The sequence below is a fragment of the Zosterops lateralis genome, assembly GCF_965231275.1.
Source record: "Zosterops lateralis genome assembly, chromosome: 10".
NCBI classification, from domain to species: domain Eukaryota; kingdom Metazoa; phylum Chordata; class Aves; order Passeriformes; family Zosteropidae; genus Zosterops; species Zosterops lateralis.
In genome coordinates, this window is record NC_139770.1 from 9472777 (window position 1) to 9490355 (window position 17579).

The 17579-nt window shown below is 47.3% G+C and overlaps 1 protein-coding gene across 1 annotated transcript; it reads right to left on the reverse strand.

The window, feature by feature from the left end:
* Positions 1–7170: 7170 nt before the first annotated feature.
* COPS7B (COP9 signalosome subunit 7B) lies at positions 7171–17390 on the reverse strand. The gene is made up of 7 exons (XM_083869006.1): positions 17310–17390; positions 15259–15434; positions 14010–14085; positions 12384–12472; positions 11598–11800; positions 10224–10329; positions 7171–8945 (listed from the first exon to the last, which is right to left on the reverse strand). The coding sequence occupies exons 2-7, from the start codon at positions 15418–15420 to the stop codon at positions 8787–8789; spliced, it is 795 nt and encodes a 264-aa protein (XP_083725132.1). The 5' UTR covers positions 15421–15434; positions 17310–17390; the 3' UTR covers positions 7171–8786.
* Positions 17391–17579: the final 189 nt, after the last annotated feature.

The window sequence follows — 17579 nt, forward strand, 5'->3', positions numbered from 1 at the left end:
AGGGCAAAAAGAAAGTCACCAAGACCCAGAGGCAAAGCGATCCTTTTCCTTAGCAACCACCAGGAAACCATAGAAACCTCCAGCCAGACTCACCCCAGCTCTGACAGAACACTGGGTGCACAGAACAAGAGGATTCATCCAGACACCCGACAGATCAATCATCAGGTTAGGAGCGCGCAGGGGACGTTTCTGACCTGGCATGAGCACGGCCTCCATCACAGACAGGTACCCACCTCGCAGTGCCCACAGGCTCCAGCTGGACAGGGAGCAGCAGCTGATGGAACACATGAGATGTTGCCTATGGGGAACAAAATCAAGACCCTGGCAGGGAGGGAGACAGGATGGGCAAGTGGCAGCTCCCATAGGGAACGACAACCCACTGTCAGGGCTGTGTAAGGCAAATACACCTGTGAAGGTTGCCCTTCCAGCTCCACACAGCTTTAGAGGGAAGGAGAGGCTGTATCAGGAGCTCCTAAAGAGATGCCCATTAGAGGGGATTGTCCAATGTCACCCAGAAACCTAAAGCACAATAAGGAATCACTTACTGTGCAGACCTTGCACAGCCAGGTCTGAACAGAGGTGTAAGAAGTTGGTGCTGCAGTCCATTCAGGGTCCTGGTCCTTGAGCATGAAGGCAGAGTAGTGACCATGACAGAGTGACAAGTTGGGACCAGGCTGGGGACAATTCCCCTTCCAGTTTTGGCTTTTTTGCTGCAAGTCAGAGCTGAAATAAAACCACCTTCCTGGTGAGAGAGGGGTTGTCCTCAACACAGCAGCAGTGACAGTCCCAGGAATTCAATCCACACAATTTGACCACCTAAGTGAGGCAGAACCTGAGATAAGGCTGAGAGATAGAAGATCACAGCCTGGGGTCATGTACAGTCTGAATTCCCATTTCTCCTTGGCAGCATTGTCCAAGAGAAAAAGCACAGCCCGCAGCATGGGTCCCTTCCACCCAATGGGCTTCCTGGGAGACCAAGCCCAAGGAAAAGGGCAAAGCTGTATGGCAAAAGAGAAGCAGAGAAGAGCAATCAGAACTAGAGCTCCTGGTGCAGAGGGAGAGAATAGCAGCTTGGTTCCTTCCTTTGCTGCTTCTGGTCTGATCAGGGATAAGCGACCCTGTCCCTCAGGATGTGGATTCCCACCAGCAGGACAGGAATATTGTGCTCTTGTGGTGGAGCTGATGTGCAAGAGAGAAGGCAGCACTCAGGGCTGAAAGAACACTTGGGAAAGCTCAGATCCACTCAATCTCAGCCCCTCTGTGGCACAGCCAGGCCAGTGGGTCCAACGGGCAGAGTGGCACTGCCAGCAGAGGTCAGTTCTCAGAGCACTGATGAGCACTTTCCTGCTTCACTGGACAAACAAGAATGGGAATCAGAAGGGGCTCATTAGAAAACAGCAATCACCCAAAATGGCCACAGCTGGGTCTCCCTGACAGGGGCTCAGTAGAAAACAAGGCCAGCAAGAAAGAGGGGCCACAGGAATCTAATTAAGAGGCAAAGAGGCATCTTGTGCAGCAAAACCAAATTCATCTCGCATCACCGCCTCCCCTGTGGGCCAGCTAGGTCAGATCCTCACAACATCCCATGAAAGAATCCATGGCCAGCCCTGGAAAATTCCCCTGCTACATCCCAGCCCAGACAGCATAAGTGGACAACAGTTGTTCTGGATGCAAGGTGCAGCCTCAGGAGGTGGCATCTGATATCTCAACCAGTCTCAGACAATGGCCTTTAGCAGAGGTGTGTACAGACACCTGGAAGTGAGGGGAGCAGGAGTCCCAGGGTCCCCTGCCCATACTCAGGTCAAATCAGCACTCATGGGACCTACACATTTCCTGCACCACCAGCTGAATGAGCAGTAGCTGATTCAGTTTCCAAATGGGAACACTTGTGACATGACGTAGGAACAGCCTTGATTTCTCCTCTCCAGGAGCAATTCTTAGCAGAAGTTGAGCCATAGGTGCCCAGCCTGAAAAAGCACACAGCTTTCTAGTGAAAAAGGACAGAGCTTCCTCCAGTGCTGTAGTACAAGTGCCTGGCAAAGCCCAAACAGGCTGGAGCAGACCTTGGAGCACTCACAACAGGGACACAGTTGCCTTCTAATGTGTGGGAAACCAGTTCTGTTTCCCAGCCCATACTGCATGCTTTTCCCTGGTACCATTCATGCAGCTTTTCCCAGGTACTTATTGCTGAAGGGTTACAAAGCCCAGCTCAGGTGACAGCAAATCCCAAAACAATGAAGAAAAAGAGAAGCCCAGAGTCCCAGAGCAGAAGAGCAAAGGAATTTTCCATCTGGAAAGGGACTTGAGGCATGGAGCAGGGACTGCCAGGAGCAGCAACACACATGCCCCTGCCATTTGCTCCAGGACTTCTCCAAGCATGGGCTGCTTCCCTCAGAACGCAGAAAAACAAAGGGAAGGGATCACAGGGCAACTTCCAAAGGGAGCCTGCACCTGACACAAGCGTGAGTTAAAAACAAGGAGGGAATTGAATTCAGGCCCCTTCCTGTCAGTCAGCAACTAACCTTGTCAGAAGGGATGGCAGCACTAACTGAATCAGGCAATTCATTAGGTTGGGGCACGCAGCAAAAGCCCACGCTCTCTGGAGCAGAACTACGGTGAAAATCCAGGGTAATGAGTTGCAAACTGCCTTTGTAAATGACACTTCTGCAGCAACTCCGGCAGGATGGGAAAAGAGCTAATAGGAAAATCATTAGGTAGCATCCCTTTGATATTGTTGAAAACTGCACAGGCTAGTTGTTCCTGCCCCCTCCATAATTAACCAGGTATATTACCCATAATACGCCAGGCTGATAGTCCCACAATGGACCACCTTATCTGCATCAGGAGAAAAGAAGGGTATGCTACTTAAAAGGAAGATGACTTCTGGAAAAGCTTAAAAGGTGTAAGATTTCCCCCCTACTGCACACACACATCTTCTTCGACTCCATCAGCAACCAACCTCTCCCCAGCCAGGAGACCAAAACCCTGTGACAGTCAGCAGGCAGGAGCAAGGCTGTCCTGGGAAATGCAGCTGCAGAGGAACTGATCTGCCCAAGGTTGCTCTCTGCAGCTGCAGCAGAGCTGGAAGAAGACACAGCTCTGTGCTTTGCCCCTTATTTACAACACCGTCCTTGTCCTTGATTTTCTTTATGCTGAACCAGTCTACAGCCTGAGCCTCCTGAGATGCAGAACAGCTCTGAGGAGCAATCCCTACCCACCTGGCTTGTCTGCCAGCAAGGAGAGGTGTCATCTCAGATGTAAAAGGTACAGCATCACAGCTGGCAGGTGATCCTGAAGGAACTGGTGCTCTCTAACAGCTGTGAAGGTGACAATGAGACATTACTTACTGCATCAGCACAGAGCAGCCTTAGGACTGTGCTAATCATGAGACAGTGAGTGAAACATGAGGGCTGGTGAGATAAACAGCCTCTTTGGGAAGAGTCTGGAGGGCAAGAGAGCACTACTTCCAAACCTCCTATCAATGAAAATACAGCCTATGGTCAGACAAGCTCCAAATACTCACAAAGAGGCTGGTCCCTGATGGAGTGAGGCTTTGCTTACCCACCACAATCAGCTCTTCTGGAAACAGAGAGGTATCATGTGTGATTAGGGCATTCCAAAACCACCCTAATGATACAGGTATTCCAAAGGCTCTTTGGAGATCTGGAAATGTGGAAATGTGTCCCCTCTTCTACTAGAATTAGAGCAAGCAAGGACTACAGGCACAAATTCTTTTGTGCTCTGTGGAGAAACATATATTTCAGGACTGTTAAACAACCTTATAGCATCCCATTACTGCCTGGAATTTCCAGTGTGTATGTATGCACATTCACTAGAGCAGGGACATCTTTTCTTATCAACAAGAAAAAACTGTGGTCACAGCTACCACACTCAGGCAATTTGCAGTGGGGCATGTCAGGAGATATACACACTGCACACAGAATCATCCGTGCCCATGGGTTCAAACAGGCAGCAAAGTGCTGCTCTGCCCATTCCTTTGCCTGGCTGACCAGTTGGGGAGGGAAGTAGCACCAAGGGGACACTGAGAGGCAGGGTCAGCCCAGGCCAGGGGGTAAACACACACTCTCTTTACAATCACTTACCTGTGGGAGGGACAAACTTGAGGAACTATCAGCAAAATATCAACAGTCCCTGAGAGACACGGACCTTCGTCATGGAGCACAATGAAACAATGACATATTCCTAAAAATGCTGAGAAATTCAGTCAGACTGTCAGGCTAAAATTCTGTATTAATAATACAAGGTTGAGGTATTGAGGTACCAAGATGTCTCTAAACTTTAATTTACCTTTCTTGATGCCCCTGGTTACCCTCTTTCAGATTACACAAAAATATGCTATGCAGACTCAGGTTTTTAACATTAGGTCAAGTGTTAAAGAGGACTTAGCAGGGTGGAAAAAAAACAACAGGAAACTCCGTGACCAGGTGCCCAAGATGGGGCTATCTGGGTCTATTGTATTTGTGGGGCAGGCTCTTAGATTTCTCAATTTCCCCATTATTTAGAATAATAAAGAGCAAGGTTGTTTTTCTGCATTGCAGTTTGCAACAGATTCGGACCAAAAATAACAATTCCCAGCATCAACAGCCCCACAAATGCACAAGTTTGGACTGTTTTACAGTGCAGGGCTGGACCTTATGTGGTTTCTATCTTAGCTGAACTCATATAACCTGTAGAGAACTGAAAGTTTAGGAGAAGTCTGGTTTACCCATGTGATTTATGTTCTCATACAGCTATCAAAGATAAGGGCACTGTTCCTTCTGTCTTCCCTGCAATGAGTAAGCAGAAGTCTGCTTTGCATGTGTGGACCAATGCATTTTGCCCTCGTAGGGTAAGAACACTAAAACTAAGAACACCCTCTGGGGTCTGCATCTTTTTAACATTCTTTCAGGAACTGAAAGATGTTCAGCAAATTTCTCTTTGCAGGGCTGATGGGAAAACGGCCACTACTTTTCCTGTCTTCTGAAAGGAACAAAAGCTTCACTTTCCCCAGCTTCACTCTAGAGAGCAGCTCTGCAGGTCCTACTCCTGTACACAATCCACAGAGAGAAACCTGCAAAACTGAGAGCAGCTCCACAAGCACCAATGGGATTTCCTAGATCTGATTGCAGAACAGGTCTCAAATCTGAAGACACAAGGATCTGTCAGCATCACTGATACTTGCTCCTGCTCTCAACCCAAGAGTAAGTTAGCATTCAACTTAGCTAAGAAGGTGAAGAGGGAAGTAAAAGAAGAAGAGATTTCAATCCGAAACTTTTTTTTTTTTCTGTTAAAGACATCAGCACTGCTTTATCATGTTCTAGAATTGCCTGATGTTAGCTGGTATCAACTGAGTCTCGGCAGGAATGCCAGGGACATTTGTTAGCATGAGGCACAGCTTTAGGGCTAGGGCAGCCTACCAGCACTGCAATCAGCTGAGATCCTCTCTTCCATTTTCCAGCTCAGTGCTCAATTCCATATTAAACAAGCACTAGTACAAGTGGAGCTGCAGAACACAAAGCTAGACAATAAAGCCCTGAAGAGCAGAGGGAAGGCAGTTTCCACCCACTTTCTCTCCCTCTGGGTAGAAAAGGCAAACAGAAGTTCAATAGCACAAAGTCTGTCCTGCTGCAATCTTGGAACAAGCTGCAGCTGGAGCATCCCATCGCTGCCATAAACCAAAGCAGGGCAGGATGCTCACCCTGCACCAGGGAGCAGCGTCCAGCAGTGCTCACACAAGCTGTGCTAGCTGCCTCCAGCAGGAACAGGCAATCCATGGGAGTTTGCATCAAATCTGCCTCTGCTCCCACCTCCCTCTCATCCCCATAGCAGTTCAGCTCCCTGGGCACTCCTCACTCAAAACTGCCCACGATTCAGCCCCTAATTCACACAACTCTGCTCTGAGTTGCTGCCCTTCCTGTCGTCACAGGGCATCGATGCAGTCTGTATCTGTTGTCCTTTGCAAACAGCACAGCACCTCCTGCATCCTTGCCCGTTAACAACTCTGCCTTCTGCTTCATTCCTGGAATAGCTTCTAACTCTTTCCTTCAAGCCAGATTCATTAACCAGCTGCTGCAGAGCTGTTTGCCTCCCCCAGGTACTCTGTGCATGTCATTTGTTAATGACTCATCTCAGCCAGGGCTCATTGCAGACGTCCCCCTCCTTTTGCAGCACCAAGCCCTTCCCTGGCACACCAGGAAAGCCAAACACGCAAACAGCTCCATCTCCTCCAATACCCCAGTCCCTTCTCTGTTTCTGTCACCATCAGACATGGGACAGCTTTTTATTCAAAGTGCTATTTCTTCCCTTGCTGCTTTGTTGATCAAAGGCAATGAGAACCAAAGCGTAAATAAGATCCTCACCCCCAGCCAGGCTTTGAGAACAGCAAAAACATAAGAACAAACTCAAGAACTTCCAACCACTAAAGAAGCTTCAGCAAACTAATGTGACTCCTTTAACTGGCAGGGAATAAACACCAAGGATGCCAAACTTACATCTACTTCCCTAGCAGACTGTGGCCTGATGAGGAGCTAAAATGATTCCCCAAAGGCATTTGTATTCCTCCTGCCACTCTGCAGGACTGATATTAAAAATGGAAAGGAAAGAGGACCACAGAGCCTCTCCTCACGAGTCAAATCCAAGAACTGGATGACCAGCACATTGCAGCTGTCCATGCAGCAGGCCAGAAACAGACCCAGTCCATCTCCATCACACAGACTTGGGGACACAAGGTCCACCTGCACCTCCTGAGAAGCTGTCAGCTGAACACTGGGAGAAGCTGAAACAGGAGCTAATACTGCCACTGCTCGGGAAACAGTTCCCTTGAGTTACTGGTGAAGGCTTCCTGCTCTGGGCTTATTCACCTAACATCCTTGTTCCATTTCTAGGGGGAGAGGGAGCTGGTAAAAAATCAGAAGCCTGACCAGAATCAGAAGTTTCTGGGACTTGGCCCACAGGAAGCTGGAGGGAGGGTATTTAGATCTTCCTCTCCATATTAAAAGCTGGTGTGCCTGCACTGCAGGAGAAGAAAAGGAGAGGGATTTACTTTCACAAGTGAGCAAGTCCTGTGACTGAGGACTGGAAAGACGCAGATGGCAAAGAGTCCTGGTAGCAATGAGAGGAAGGCACGTGCATTGCACAAGCAAGTGCAGGTGACAGCTGGCTGCAGGACTGGAGCATTGTCACAGTCCTCTGCCTAAACAGCTCCCCTGCCTGCCCAGGGAAAGAGCTTCTCTTACAGAAGTGAAATGCATGGGCCAAACTTGCTAGATGCAAAGAAAGGAACTGACTGGCCTAAGAGCACAACTGTGAACCTTCCACAACCAGGCATCAAAGCTGTTTAGGCTCAGGATATGGGGATCAGCTACCAGTTCTGCCACAGATCCTTCTGCACAAATCTGGACAAAGATGAACTACTGACAAAATGTGAAGAAGCTTCCCTGTCTCCCAGATGGATCAGGGAGATCAGTCAGACCTTTGGTCAACATACACCAAGAATCAAATAAATGCTCAAGTGAACAAGTGCCATTGCACAACAAGCCTAAAACAGCCTCAAAGTCAAGACTCCAGACTCTGACATTAAATCAGCATTTTTAATTTTTTTTTAAAATGTGCTTTTTTATGAATTGCTGTTCCAATGCTTCCCCCTTAAAAAAAAACCCCACACCTTGCCAAACTAGGTGCAAATCACCTGAAGTTAGTTTGTAACAAATAAAAAAAACAACCCACAAAACAAAGGCTGAAATGCTTTAGAATCACAACAATGTAAAAAAAAAAAAAAAAAAGAAAAAAAATGGGAGGAAAATACAACCTGAAAGTGTTCAAAATTCAGAAAGACTAGTTAAGTCCATTGCTTCAGCAAGGGGATGCTGCTGTGACCCCTGCCAGTGGGTCCTGGGCCACCAGCCTGCCTCAATGCCAAACAGGCTCCTCTCCCACTGTCGCCAGCATCCAAGAAGAGTGAATGCATTACCCTTTGAAGGTATCAATGGGGGAAACAACTCACAAGCAGCTCTGGGAGGTCACATCACATTCAGGAGGAATAGTCTCTAGCATGCCCCTAACCACCTGCAAGGTCTGTGTGAAAGAGCAGCCTGCTTCCTCCTTATTGTACTGATGCCTCAGAGATGCAGAACAGTGCTTTAAATCTGTGAGAGATTAAAGGGCTTAGTAAGGGCAGTAAACAGACAGTTAAGTAAACAGCCCAGCACTGGAACTCATCTTCACAGAGCGAGGTAGTGTGAATTTCACCCCAGTTTAAAATAGACAGGGGTAGCAGAAAGGCTGAAGACTTCCATGTAAAGCAGTTCCTGGCCTAGAAACCTTCCTGTGCTCCCTCTGGGAATGAAAAGATCTGTGTTGATGGCTTCCTCGCTCCCAGCCTGGCTTTGGTAGCCACACTTCAACCCTGGGGTTCAGATGCTTGCTATAGAAGTTCTCCCATGATCTGATTTAGTACAGCAGCTTCCTCAAGGTTAAGCAGCAATGAACTAGCTGGGAGGGAGCAAAACGGTCCACAGATATTTTGGTTTTTTCCTGCCCCTTTTGGTTAGTCCCTTTCTTTAAAAGTCCCTCTTGAGGAACAGGGACACCCTGAAAACTCATAGGAGTAACTTAGCACAGTGCACAGTGTAACTTAGCCAGGTGCTGCTAACTGGGAGCTGTTCAAACAGGGCTTTTACTTGCCAGCCGGGAAGGGACTGGCCCAGAACCCACTGAAAAAGGAGACACAGGTCCTTTTTGCTCCTCCTGTTGTCCTTCCTAACCGACTGACATTTAGATGGTATGTTCTAGTGACGGCTGGAGACCAGCCCTTTGACTTTGGAAATCTTCTTTGTGGGCTGCCTTTGTTCTGTGTGTGGAGGGCACTCTCGCTCTACCAGCTGCTGTTCCATCTCCTGTGCCGATGACGAGGCTGTAGCTTTTAATGTTTTCTTTATATTTGTGACCTGGCCAAGAAGAGACAGTGAATCAGCACCTGCTTCCTCCCCCCCTCACCACAGACACTCTGTTCATAAACATATTGAAAAACCCCTGGAGTGTAAGAGTGGAGATTACAAAAGAGACTCTTCCAGCAGTAACACGCTCTGCATTTGAGTTAAATAAAGGTAGTGTTTTATCCTCATTTACAGACACAGCTGATAGTGTTTTCAGTCTGGAACAACTAGGGATTACTTTTTTTCCTAACAGACAATGGTACAATATTGTACCACCCTTCTGTCTGGCTGGAGGGAACTACTACTGCCTTGGTGCAGAAGGGCCATCCTACTACCATTCTCTTGGCCAGAAGCAGGAAGGGGAAAGGAGACGGTGAAAGAAAAATTTGCTCTCAGGACAGAACTCATAAAGGAAAAATGCCATTTGGCCTAGCTGACTACCTGAGACACAGGTATTTTCTAAAAAGCAGGAAATGAAATTGGTTTTGTGGGAAGCAGCAGTAATGTTTCTGCTACTCTGGCTGAAAGGGAAAGATACAGCACTAAGCACAATCCTCTGTCCCCTGGAACTCTGTAGGGCTCACCACAAATACAATGAGCAAACCTACAAAAAAACCCCAAGGTTTGGGAGTCAGGTGTACCAACTCCAAGCCAATGGCATCTGGAAAACCATGGACGCCGATCTAGCCGCCAAGCAGGGACGCTAACCCCTGCTGCAGTGTCTCGGGAGGCCCATTCCCACCTTCCAGCGGCCGGAGCGGCGCTTCGGGAGCGGGGCCGGGCTGGAGCGCGGGCTCGTGCTGCCACCTAACGGCGGGAGCGCGCCAGGCCCGGCCCGGCCCGGCCCGACTCGGGGGAGCGGCCGCGGGCACTTTCTGCAAAAGAAATTGAGACTCCAGAGGTTTTTTAACTACACTTCCAGGTTTAACAAAAAGTGTTTTTGACTTCCTGTCTGCCTTGTACAAAGGGAACAGAGCTGCAATGAAGATCTGTGGTAAGAGCATAGTTTTCCTAACTAATCAATTCAGGAAACCACAATTTAGTACAGCCACTTAGTCTAAATCTATAAAAATTTATCAAGAAAAGTTCCACTCTGCTGGATGTTTGATGTTTGTGGTCTTACTAGCACTCAGAAGCAGATGTGTTTTCTTTCTACCCCACGCCTGATTTGCATGATTGCAGCCTTCTTCTGAGAGCTGTGACCATCAACCAGGCGTTACCCAGATTATTTCCTTCAGCAAACAAACATTTATCCAACAGCATAGAGGCCTGAGATGACTCTGTACCCACCTCCATCTCTACCTGCTGCTGAGTTCGGTGGTGGTTCTCTTTGTACTGGTTGGCTCTAAGTACTTGCTGCTCAATTCCTAACAGAACTGCTTCACAGCCATCGCACCTGCAAGACACAAACAATGTCAAACGGTGTTTACAAGTTCCCTCTGGAGCAGCTCAATCAGGCAATCTGAAAAGTCATACTCATCTAAAAGTTTAAGAGATTATTAAATTTATACTTCCTGCTTAGAGTTGCAAAAAAGCTGGCAAGAAAAAGCTTTGCTGTGTACTTGATGCATTTCTCAGCATTCTCTAGAGAGTCTGTGTTACTCTTACCATCAGAGAGTTAAGTGCAGGTTCAATGCACTTTCATCTTGCTTTTCAGTCAGAATTACAGCTTAAACAGGATGCAACACAGTATTCAAATGTAAAAATTTAAAATTAAAGAAAAACATAATATTGAGATAACCCTCCTGCCTGTTAAGTGTTCAAATGACAAGAGCACTCAGCACGGAGCTCAGAACTGGAGAAGACAAAAAGGGAATTGGCAGCAGGTTCACTGTTACCTTCCAAACAATGCTGCAAGGTCCTGGAAGCTGCCAGAGCCCTCCCATCGTGATTGTACTGAGAGTCAGAGCAGAGAAGCAAAAAACCTGCCCCACCACAGGACAGCATATTTGCCCAGCAGTTTAATTAGTTTTCATGCACTTATTACCATAGCAACTAGGAAGCAATTCCCAGTCAGCTCAGGACCTGCCATGGGCTCCACAGTTTATGGGGGAATTTCTTTAGGTGGGAAGGGAATCCTACAAAAAGATGAGAAACAGCTTCCTAGCAAAGGTACAAAGAGATAATACCACAGTACCACTATAGCTGCAGACAGGCTACATTTGCAGGAATAAAGAGAAGACAAAGCTCCCTGAAACTTCAAATTTGAGGAGACATCCCATCCAAAGAGCTGCCATTCTCTTGTGTGGAATTTGTCCACACAATTCTCAACATGGTGAAAAAGGCTGAAAAGTAACAGCTCTGTCTTCATTATCAAGTGTTGCAGTGCAAAGGGAAGCAGCTCCCACCACAGAGCCATGAGTCCAGTTTGGCACCTCTTTCTGCAAAGTCCTCGACTCCTCACTGGGGTTCTGCCATGTAAAAACTACTGTGAGAGCAGAAGCTCACAATGTGGTACAGTTTGGCTTGATACATAATACAAATTGAATCCCAGATGGGATCTTGGAAAACTTGCCCAACAGACTCCTCCTTCAAGTGCCCACTTACAGCATAAGACTCCTGATTAATGGAACATGGCAAAATTGAGCCAGCACTTGAAAGAGTGAGGGGAAAAACAGGACAAGCTGTGTACAAGGAACAAGGAGGGTGGAGAGACTGCCTCACCATTCTTGGAGTGTTTTGACAATGTTACTGATGTCCTTCTTCTGAATGTCTCTGCCGATACAAAAATCCACCTCTAACACCTGGTTTCGTTGATCCAGCTTCCCTTGGATAATGTCTGTGTAAACAGCTTCAATAATCAGATCTTCCAGCTCCCTCAGATTCCTCATATCCAGGTCCTTCAGCAACACAGAATAGGGAATGCACTAAAAACAGCAAGACCAAGAGTAAGTTAACAGTCCTAGAACCAAAATGAACGGCTACATCTCAGAAGGTTGAGACTCAAATGTTTATTGTATCCTACACTTTAACCTGCAGGTGCATCAGTGACTGATCATGGCAGAACAAATGCTTGCCAGGCTATGAAATATTCTGACACAACTTTGGTAATTCCTGAAGCTTTAGTACAGCACATTCTAGAAGAAAAAAGGTAAATGAGATAGTAGAAGAAATCAAGAGTGTTGCTTAATTTTCTCTAGAACAAAAAAATCAGTGTTTTTAAGAATTATTCTCCATCTCCAGCAGTGAAAAAAGCCATAGTTTCCCAGACCTTCCTGACCAATCTACACATCAGTTCCGACAACCCTGCACTTCACCCACAGAAGTCCATCAAGTTAATATCCCAAACACACCAGGAGGGAACCCTGTACCCTACAGATACTTTCCCAGTACAGGATTTTTCAGTGAGTACTCATGCAGTCTGACACAACTTCATTGCTCTGGAATGGATGCCATTTTCTATAACAAAACCAAGAGACAACAGCTGTCACACCCCACGCGCTGCTTTACCTTCATTCGGGACGCCAGGCTTACGATCGTCAAGTGTTTCAGCTTGTTCTTCTGAGTCACTGTTAATTCAGGCAGGTTATCTTTGTTTGCTGTTAATGTCAAAAACACAGGATTCAGGACTTTACTTTGAAAATTACATAATCCAGGCTGCAGAACTTCAGGCTAATTATGCTACACTACACCCCAAAAGACTGAACACCTCCAGCTAATGTGGGTGCTGGCTGGTGAACAGAGCGTGCTGCTGCTGCTGCTGCTGCAGAAAAATTGGCACACCCAGGGAGAGAAGGGGAAAAGTTAAGAACAACTTGGCAATTCCATTCTTCTCTGCTTCTTTAGTAATTCTGGTTCTGGAATTAGAAGGTAATTCACAACTGGTGCCCTGACAAAACAGTTGGTCAATGGCTTTTTCTCTACCAAGTAATTTTTATTTCATTAACAAGCTGACAGGAAAAAATCTTCCCCCTTTGCTGATCTGGTTGCAAATACAGCTGGTTTTATTTCTCTGAAGAGCTGCAGAATATAAAGCACAAAGTACCAGGCTGAGGAAGAGAGGAGAAATTATTAATCTAGATGGCCACACTGTCACTGTATTATATCCATGTGCTTCATGAATATTTAAAAAGAGAAAGGAAACTGGCAGCTCTCCAAAGCTAAGAAACTCTTTAAAATACCTACTTTAATGGAAATTAGTGTTTCACAGCCACTCAAGTTCTCCCATCCATCCCACCTCATCCAATGCTCTACATTTTGACTGGTTATCTCCCTTCCTCCTTCTTCACTAGAAAAGGAAGAATAAACTGTATTGTCACACACTGTGACACAAGAGCCATGGACAGCAAACACATCCTCTAATCAGTCACAGAATTCACGAGGCTCATGTTGCCCCACAGACACTGGAATTTCCAGCCCTTGCACTTACAGATGTCACTTCTCCTTACAGGAACTAGATAGCTCATCCACCACCCTGAGAACCAGCACTGTGACAGAATTATTTGTCACACTCTGTAATGGTCTGGATGAGGCTGCTACCCACAAATGAAGCATTAAATTGTAACAGAATGGAAGCATAAGCACCAGAGATAAAAGCACTTTTCAACAGATACAAAGATGATTCACACATACTCTTTGCAAAGCTGTATAAAAGTCATTATTTTGACTGGTATTCTAGCTAAGAAATTATTCATTTTGTTTCAGCAATGCCGTCATGGAATAAAAGGTTATCTTACAAACCATATAGGTTTTTATAAATAATGCAGAACAATTTTGTCTAAGTTTTCTGCAGTTTCCATAACTGGTGTCATCTAAATTTCCATAGAGATGTCTGAATTTCCCTCTATAGAGGTAAATGGCCTGTGAATGTCTGTGAATTCTGCTGCAGACCAATTCAACCCAGTGCTGCAGTCCCATCCAAACCACACTTTCTAACCCATCCTTTCATTTTTAGCAAGTAAAAAGCACACACCACCCAGACCCCCTAGGGACAACTCTCCTCCTAAGCAAGTTCTGTTCCTGGATGCTTTCACCCAGCCACACCACACCAGGCATCTACAAAAGCAAAGAATTGCCCCTGACAATCCTAAAGGTCATCCCAGTCCCACACTCTGCCAACGGGCAGCAGTCTCTTACCTACATAGTCCCGGTATGTTCCGTATGCAAACAGGTTCAGCAGCTGGAAATAAGCAGCATTAGAGCCCTCAGCAAGCTGGATGGGGAGAAAAGAAATGTCACATAACATGGGCAACACAAGCCTGGTAGGCACCTTCTCCGGAGAATGGTTTGATTCTGCACAGGACAAGCAGCACCCAGAAAAGCAATTATATCCCAAGGTGGACCCTTTCTAAGGCCTCAGGAGCAGGAAATTTCAGCAGTTTCAGAATCAAGATGATACAGCCATTTCTATACACTGGTACCAAATCCAGTGTTGGACTGTCAACTGCTTTGTGTGGCATCCTGGGAGGTAGAAGAAAAAAGCAAATCTTAACTTCAGCTGACAACCTCTGGGGCCAGCTCCTCTCATCAGGTGATAAGCAAGCAGGGAATGGTGATGGCTGTGAGGGTCCTGTGAAAGCTGGGACAGCTCACCTGCACAGCCACCACAGCCTCAAAGCAAGACAAGCTGGGACACTGTAACTGGAGTGCATTTGGAGGTAACACCTCTTCTCTTGCCTGCAAACACTTCACTGGAATAACAGCAGCACCAACACTGTTTTTTATTGATTGGGCTTTTAATACCATTAGCTGCACAAAAACCCAGGGAAAAAACACTGCTTGTGATTTGATGCTGAATAACCATCGAGGTGCTTTCATGCATATTTAAGAGCCTGTTTGGAAAGCCAAACTTGCTGTACACTGTGTCACTCCAGCTGCAGAGATATTCAACTTAGATTCCTTCATTGTAGTAGGGGCAGGGGCTGGCAAAGCATTCTCAGCAAAAGCTCTGGAACTTACTTTCCACCTTGGTTTGAAATGGTTTGGATTTGGTTACCACCCAGGCTGATACACTAGACATCTGTTCACAGAGACTTTTGGAGAGCACTGAAGTTCTGCTTTCCAGGACAGTGAAGAAGCAGAAAGGGATTTTTCCCTTGTTGGCTGGCAAAGTGCCTTCTTAAAACTGCTACTGTGCTGCTGCCAGGCTTTTGCTGTGTTAGCAATTGCCTTAGGGTAGCAAAGCTTTATATAGGTATTCTTTAACACCTAACACATACAGGCAAAAGCAAGGTCAGTCTCTTATTCAAAATCATCTCTCAACCCAAGTAAGTTGCACCAGACCCTCTGGCACAGAAATTCACCTACAAGCTGCCTGTGGAAGCTTCTGAGGACCCCTTATACTGGTAATGCAGAACGGGCATTAGAATAAAAACTCAACTCTTACCTCTTTCACATTTGTTAACTCCAACAGCTCCCCGAAGACATAAACCCCAGGAGCTTCCAGCACTTGATTTATAAGAGCAGTCAGAGCTGAGCCACTTGTTCCTTTGGCCAGTAAAATGAACTGCTCTAGAAGATTGCAGGACGGCTTCTGTTCTCCTGCCATTCTAGGTTTTCAATCTGCCAGTAAAAGAACATAATATTAACACATCCTTTCTCCCCAGCTGAGTTCTGCGTGGCAGGGGCACAGAAGGTGCCCAGCAACATTTCAGTGCCAGCAGAGTCAGGCTTTTCTTCATTCAAGGGGCAGGCCAGAAACCCAGCAGGTTCAACTGCTGACTGAGCTGGGGAGCAAGAATGACTCCCACAATTTCTAAGCAAAATTCTGTCTGTCAGTTCCCTAAAAGGATCTGCACTTGCAAATCCTGTTCTTATTGGACAGGAGTTCAGATTGCTTGCTGTTTTCAGACTTTTCCTTCTAGTGATGCTGCCAAATAATGCCAACTGTAAAGACGCCTATTGATACACTTGATTGACTTCCTCCTTACACAGCTCCAAAGCAGCAACTAACATAATTCCCTGTGAAGGACTGATGCCCACACATCCCACTTTTCCTTTGACTCTGGCTACTGATACAGTGTGTCTCCATCATTCCCATTGCTTTCTGAGCCCAAAAGACAAAAAGAACTGTGGCCTGTAAGCAGCTCCCTGGTCTGCACTGTACAGCTCAAGTGTTTTGGGTTAACTGGAAAGCTGAAGTGATAAAAATACCCTTTCTACAAAGGCTCTATTTAAGTCCCTGTAAAGAGAGGTCTTTGTCTTCAGCTGCTGCCTGACATTTCTGGTGTGCATGTTGTCTCCCAGCACCAACATGTTGCTTTTGAAATGTAAACCACTATTTATTAACAAGTTCCACAAAATGAGCTGTTTGTTTACAAACAGCTAAGATAAAACTTCCCAAGCATGTTATTCAGAAACCAAACAAGGAAGTTAGCAGATAGGGGAGGTTTTGTGTTATGTTTGTATGGGATAATTATCAAGCAGAGGGTACAACCTTGATGAAAACTAAACACCAGAGAACCTGTCTGGTTCTGCGTGACCCACATGGGCCGGGCCCACATCCACCCCTGTGAGGGGAGCACAGTCACACCGAGGTTTCACCAGCCCCAACCAAATTAAGGCTTGTGAAGGCATCACAGGCAGCTTCCTGTATTAGTCAACTTCTAAAAATACACTTTATTCTGTTCTATTACACCTGCACGTGCAAATGGTCTCAACTGGAGTGGGCAACCTTTCACACTCTCCACACAGAGATATCTCAGCCCCCGAAGTCTCTTTGGGGCTCTTTCCATCAGGGGCACACGTGCAGCTGAACAGCACCTGAGTCCCGACCAGAAATCCCGGCACCACAGAACGTTCATGTGGCTGCCGAACACGTCAGTGCTGCTCTCTCTGCTCACAGAGAAGGAACGCACAGAGAGGACAATTTCCTCAGGAGAGAAAATAGGCTGACCGTGCTGGTAATGAGATTCAGATTTCACAGTTCTATTGTCCTCCCTCACAGGTAATCAAACCACACGCTGGTGTACGAGGTTACAAAAGGCTGCCTGGCTGTATCCGTGCCCTGGTGGGAAAGGAATGACAATTCTCTGCCCCTTTCCAAGTAAACCTTCGGACAACTGCGGTGCTATTGCAATGTGTGCGCACCCCTATCACCGGGAATACCTCGCTGCTTCCACACCGACTTCCCCCGGTGAGAAGTGACTGAAATACGGCAGACACTCCAACACAGCTTGTCCAAAGGCTACAACAACCCAAGCAGGGGGACAAGCCGGGCCTCTCCCGCGGTCAGGCCTCTCTAAGGCAGCTCAGGGAGTTTGAGGGCGGGAAGCGGCCCCTGCAGCGGGAAGGCGGGGGTTTCCCGGCCCTGCCGCTCCCCCCAGACCCCTGCCAGAGCCCTCGGACCGCACCGAGCCCTGCCGCAGGGGGTGATTTACTGGGGGTCCCTCACCGCCGCCGCTGTTGCCCGGAGGCATCTCCCTGCCCTGGCATTACCTCTCCGCTCCCGGCCTCCCGTCCCGCCGCTCCCGGCGCCGAACCCGCCGCGCCTCAGGCCGCCATGATGGCGGCGCCGGTGTCCGCGCGCGGCTCCTTCCCCCCGGAACGCGCGGGCCGCGCCGAACGTTCCGCCCGACCCCGGGCCGGGAACCGCGTCCCGGTGTCCCCGCGATACCGGGATGGGGACGGCGGGATGGGCGGGCTGGCACCCACAGAGCCATGGTCCAGCAGCCCGTGCAGCAAACTCCACTTGTTTGTGCTGGAACA

Bases quoted from the DNA above. Each gene is read 5' to 3' on its own strand.
- COPS7B (XM_083869006.1), bottom strand. From the start codon at position 15,420: ATGGCAGGAGAACAGAAGCCGTCCTGCAATCTTCTAGAGCAGTTCATT. The intron at 14,086-15,258 runs GTAAGAGTTGAG...CTCCCCATCCAG, and splicing joins AGTTAACAAATGTGAAAGAG to CTTGCTGAGGGCTCTAATGC. The intron at 11,801-12,383 runs GTAAAGCAGCGC...TGCTGTTTTTAG, and splicing joins GCCTGGCGTCCCGAATGAAG to TGCATTCCCTATTCTGTGTT.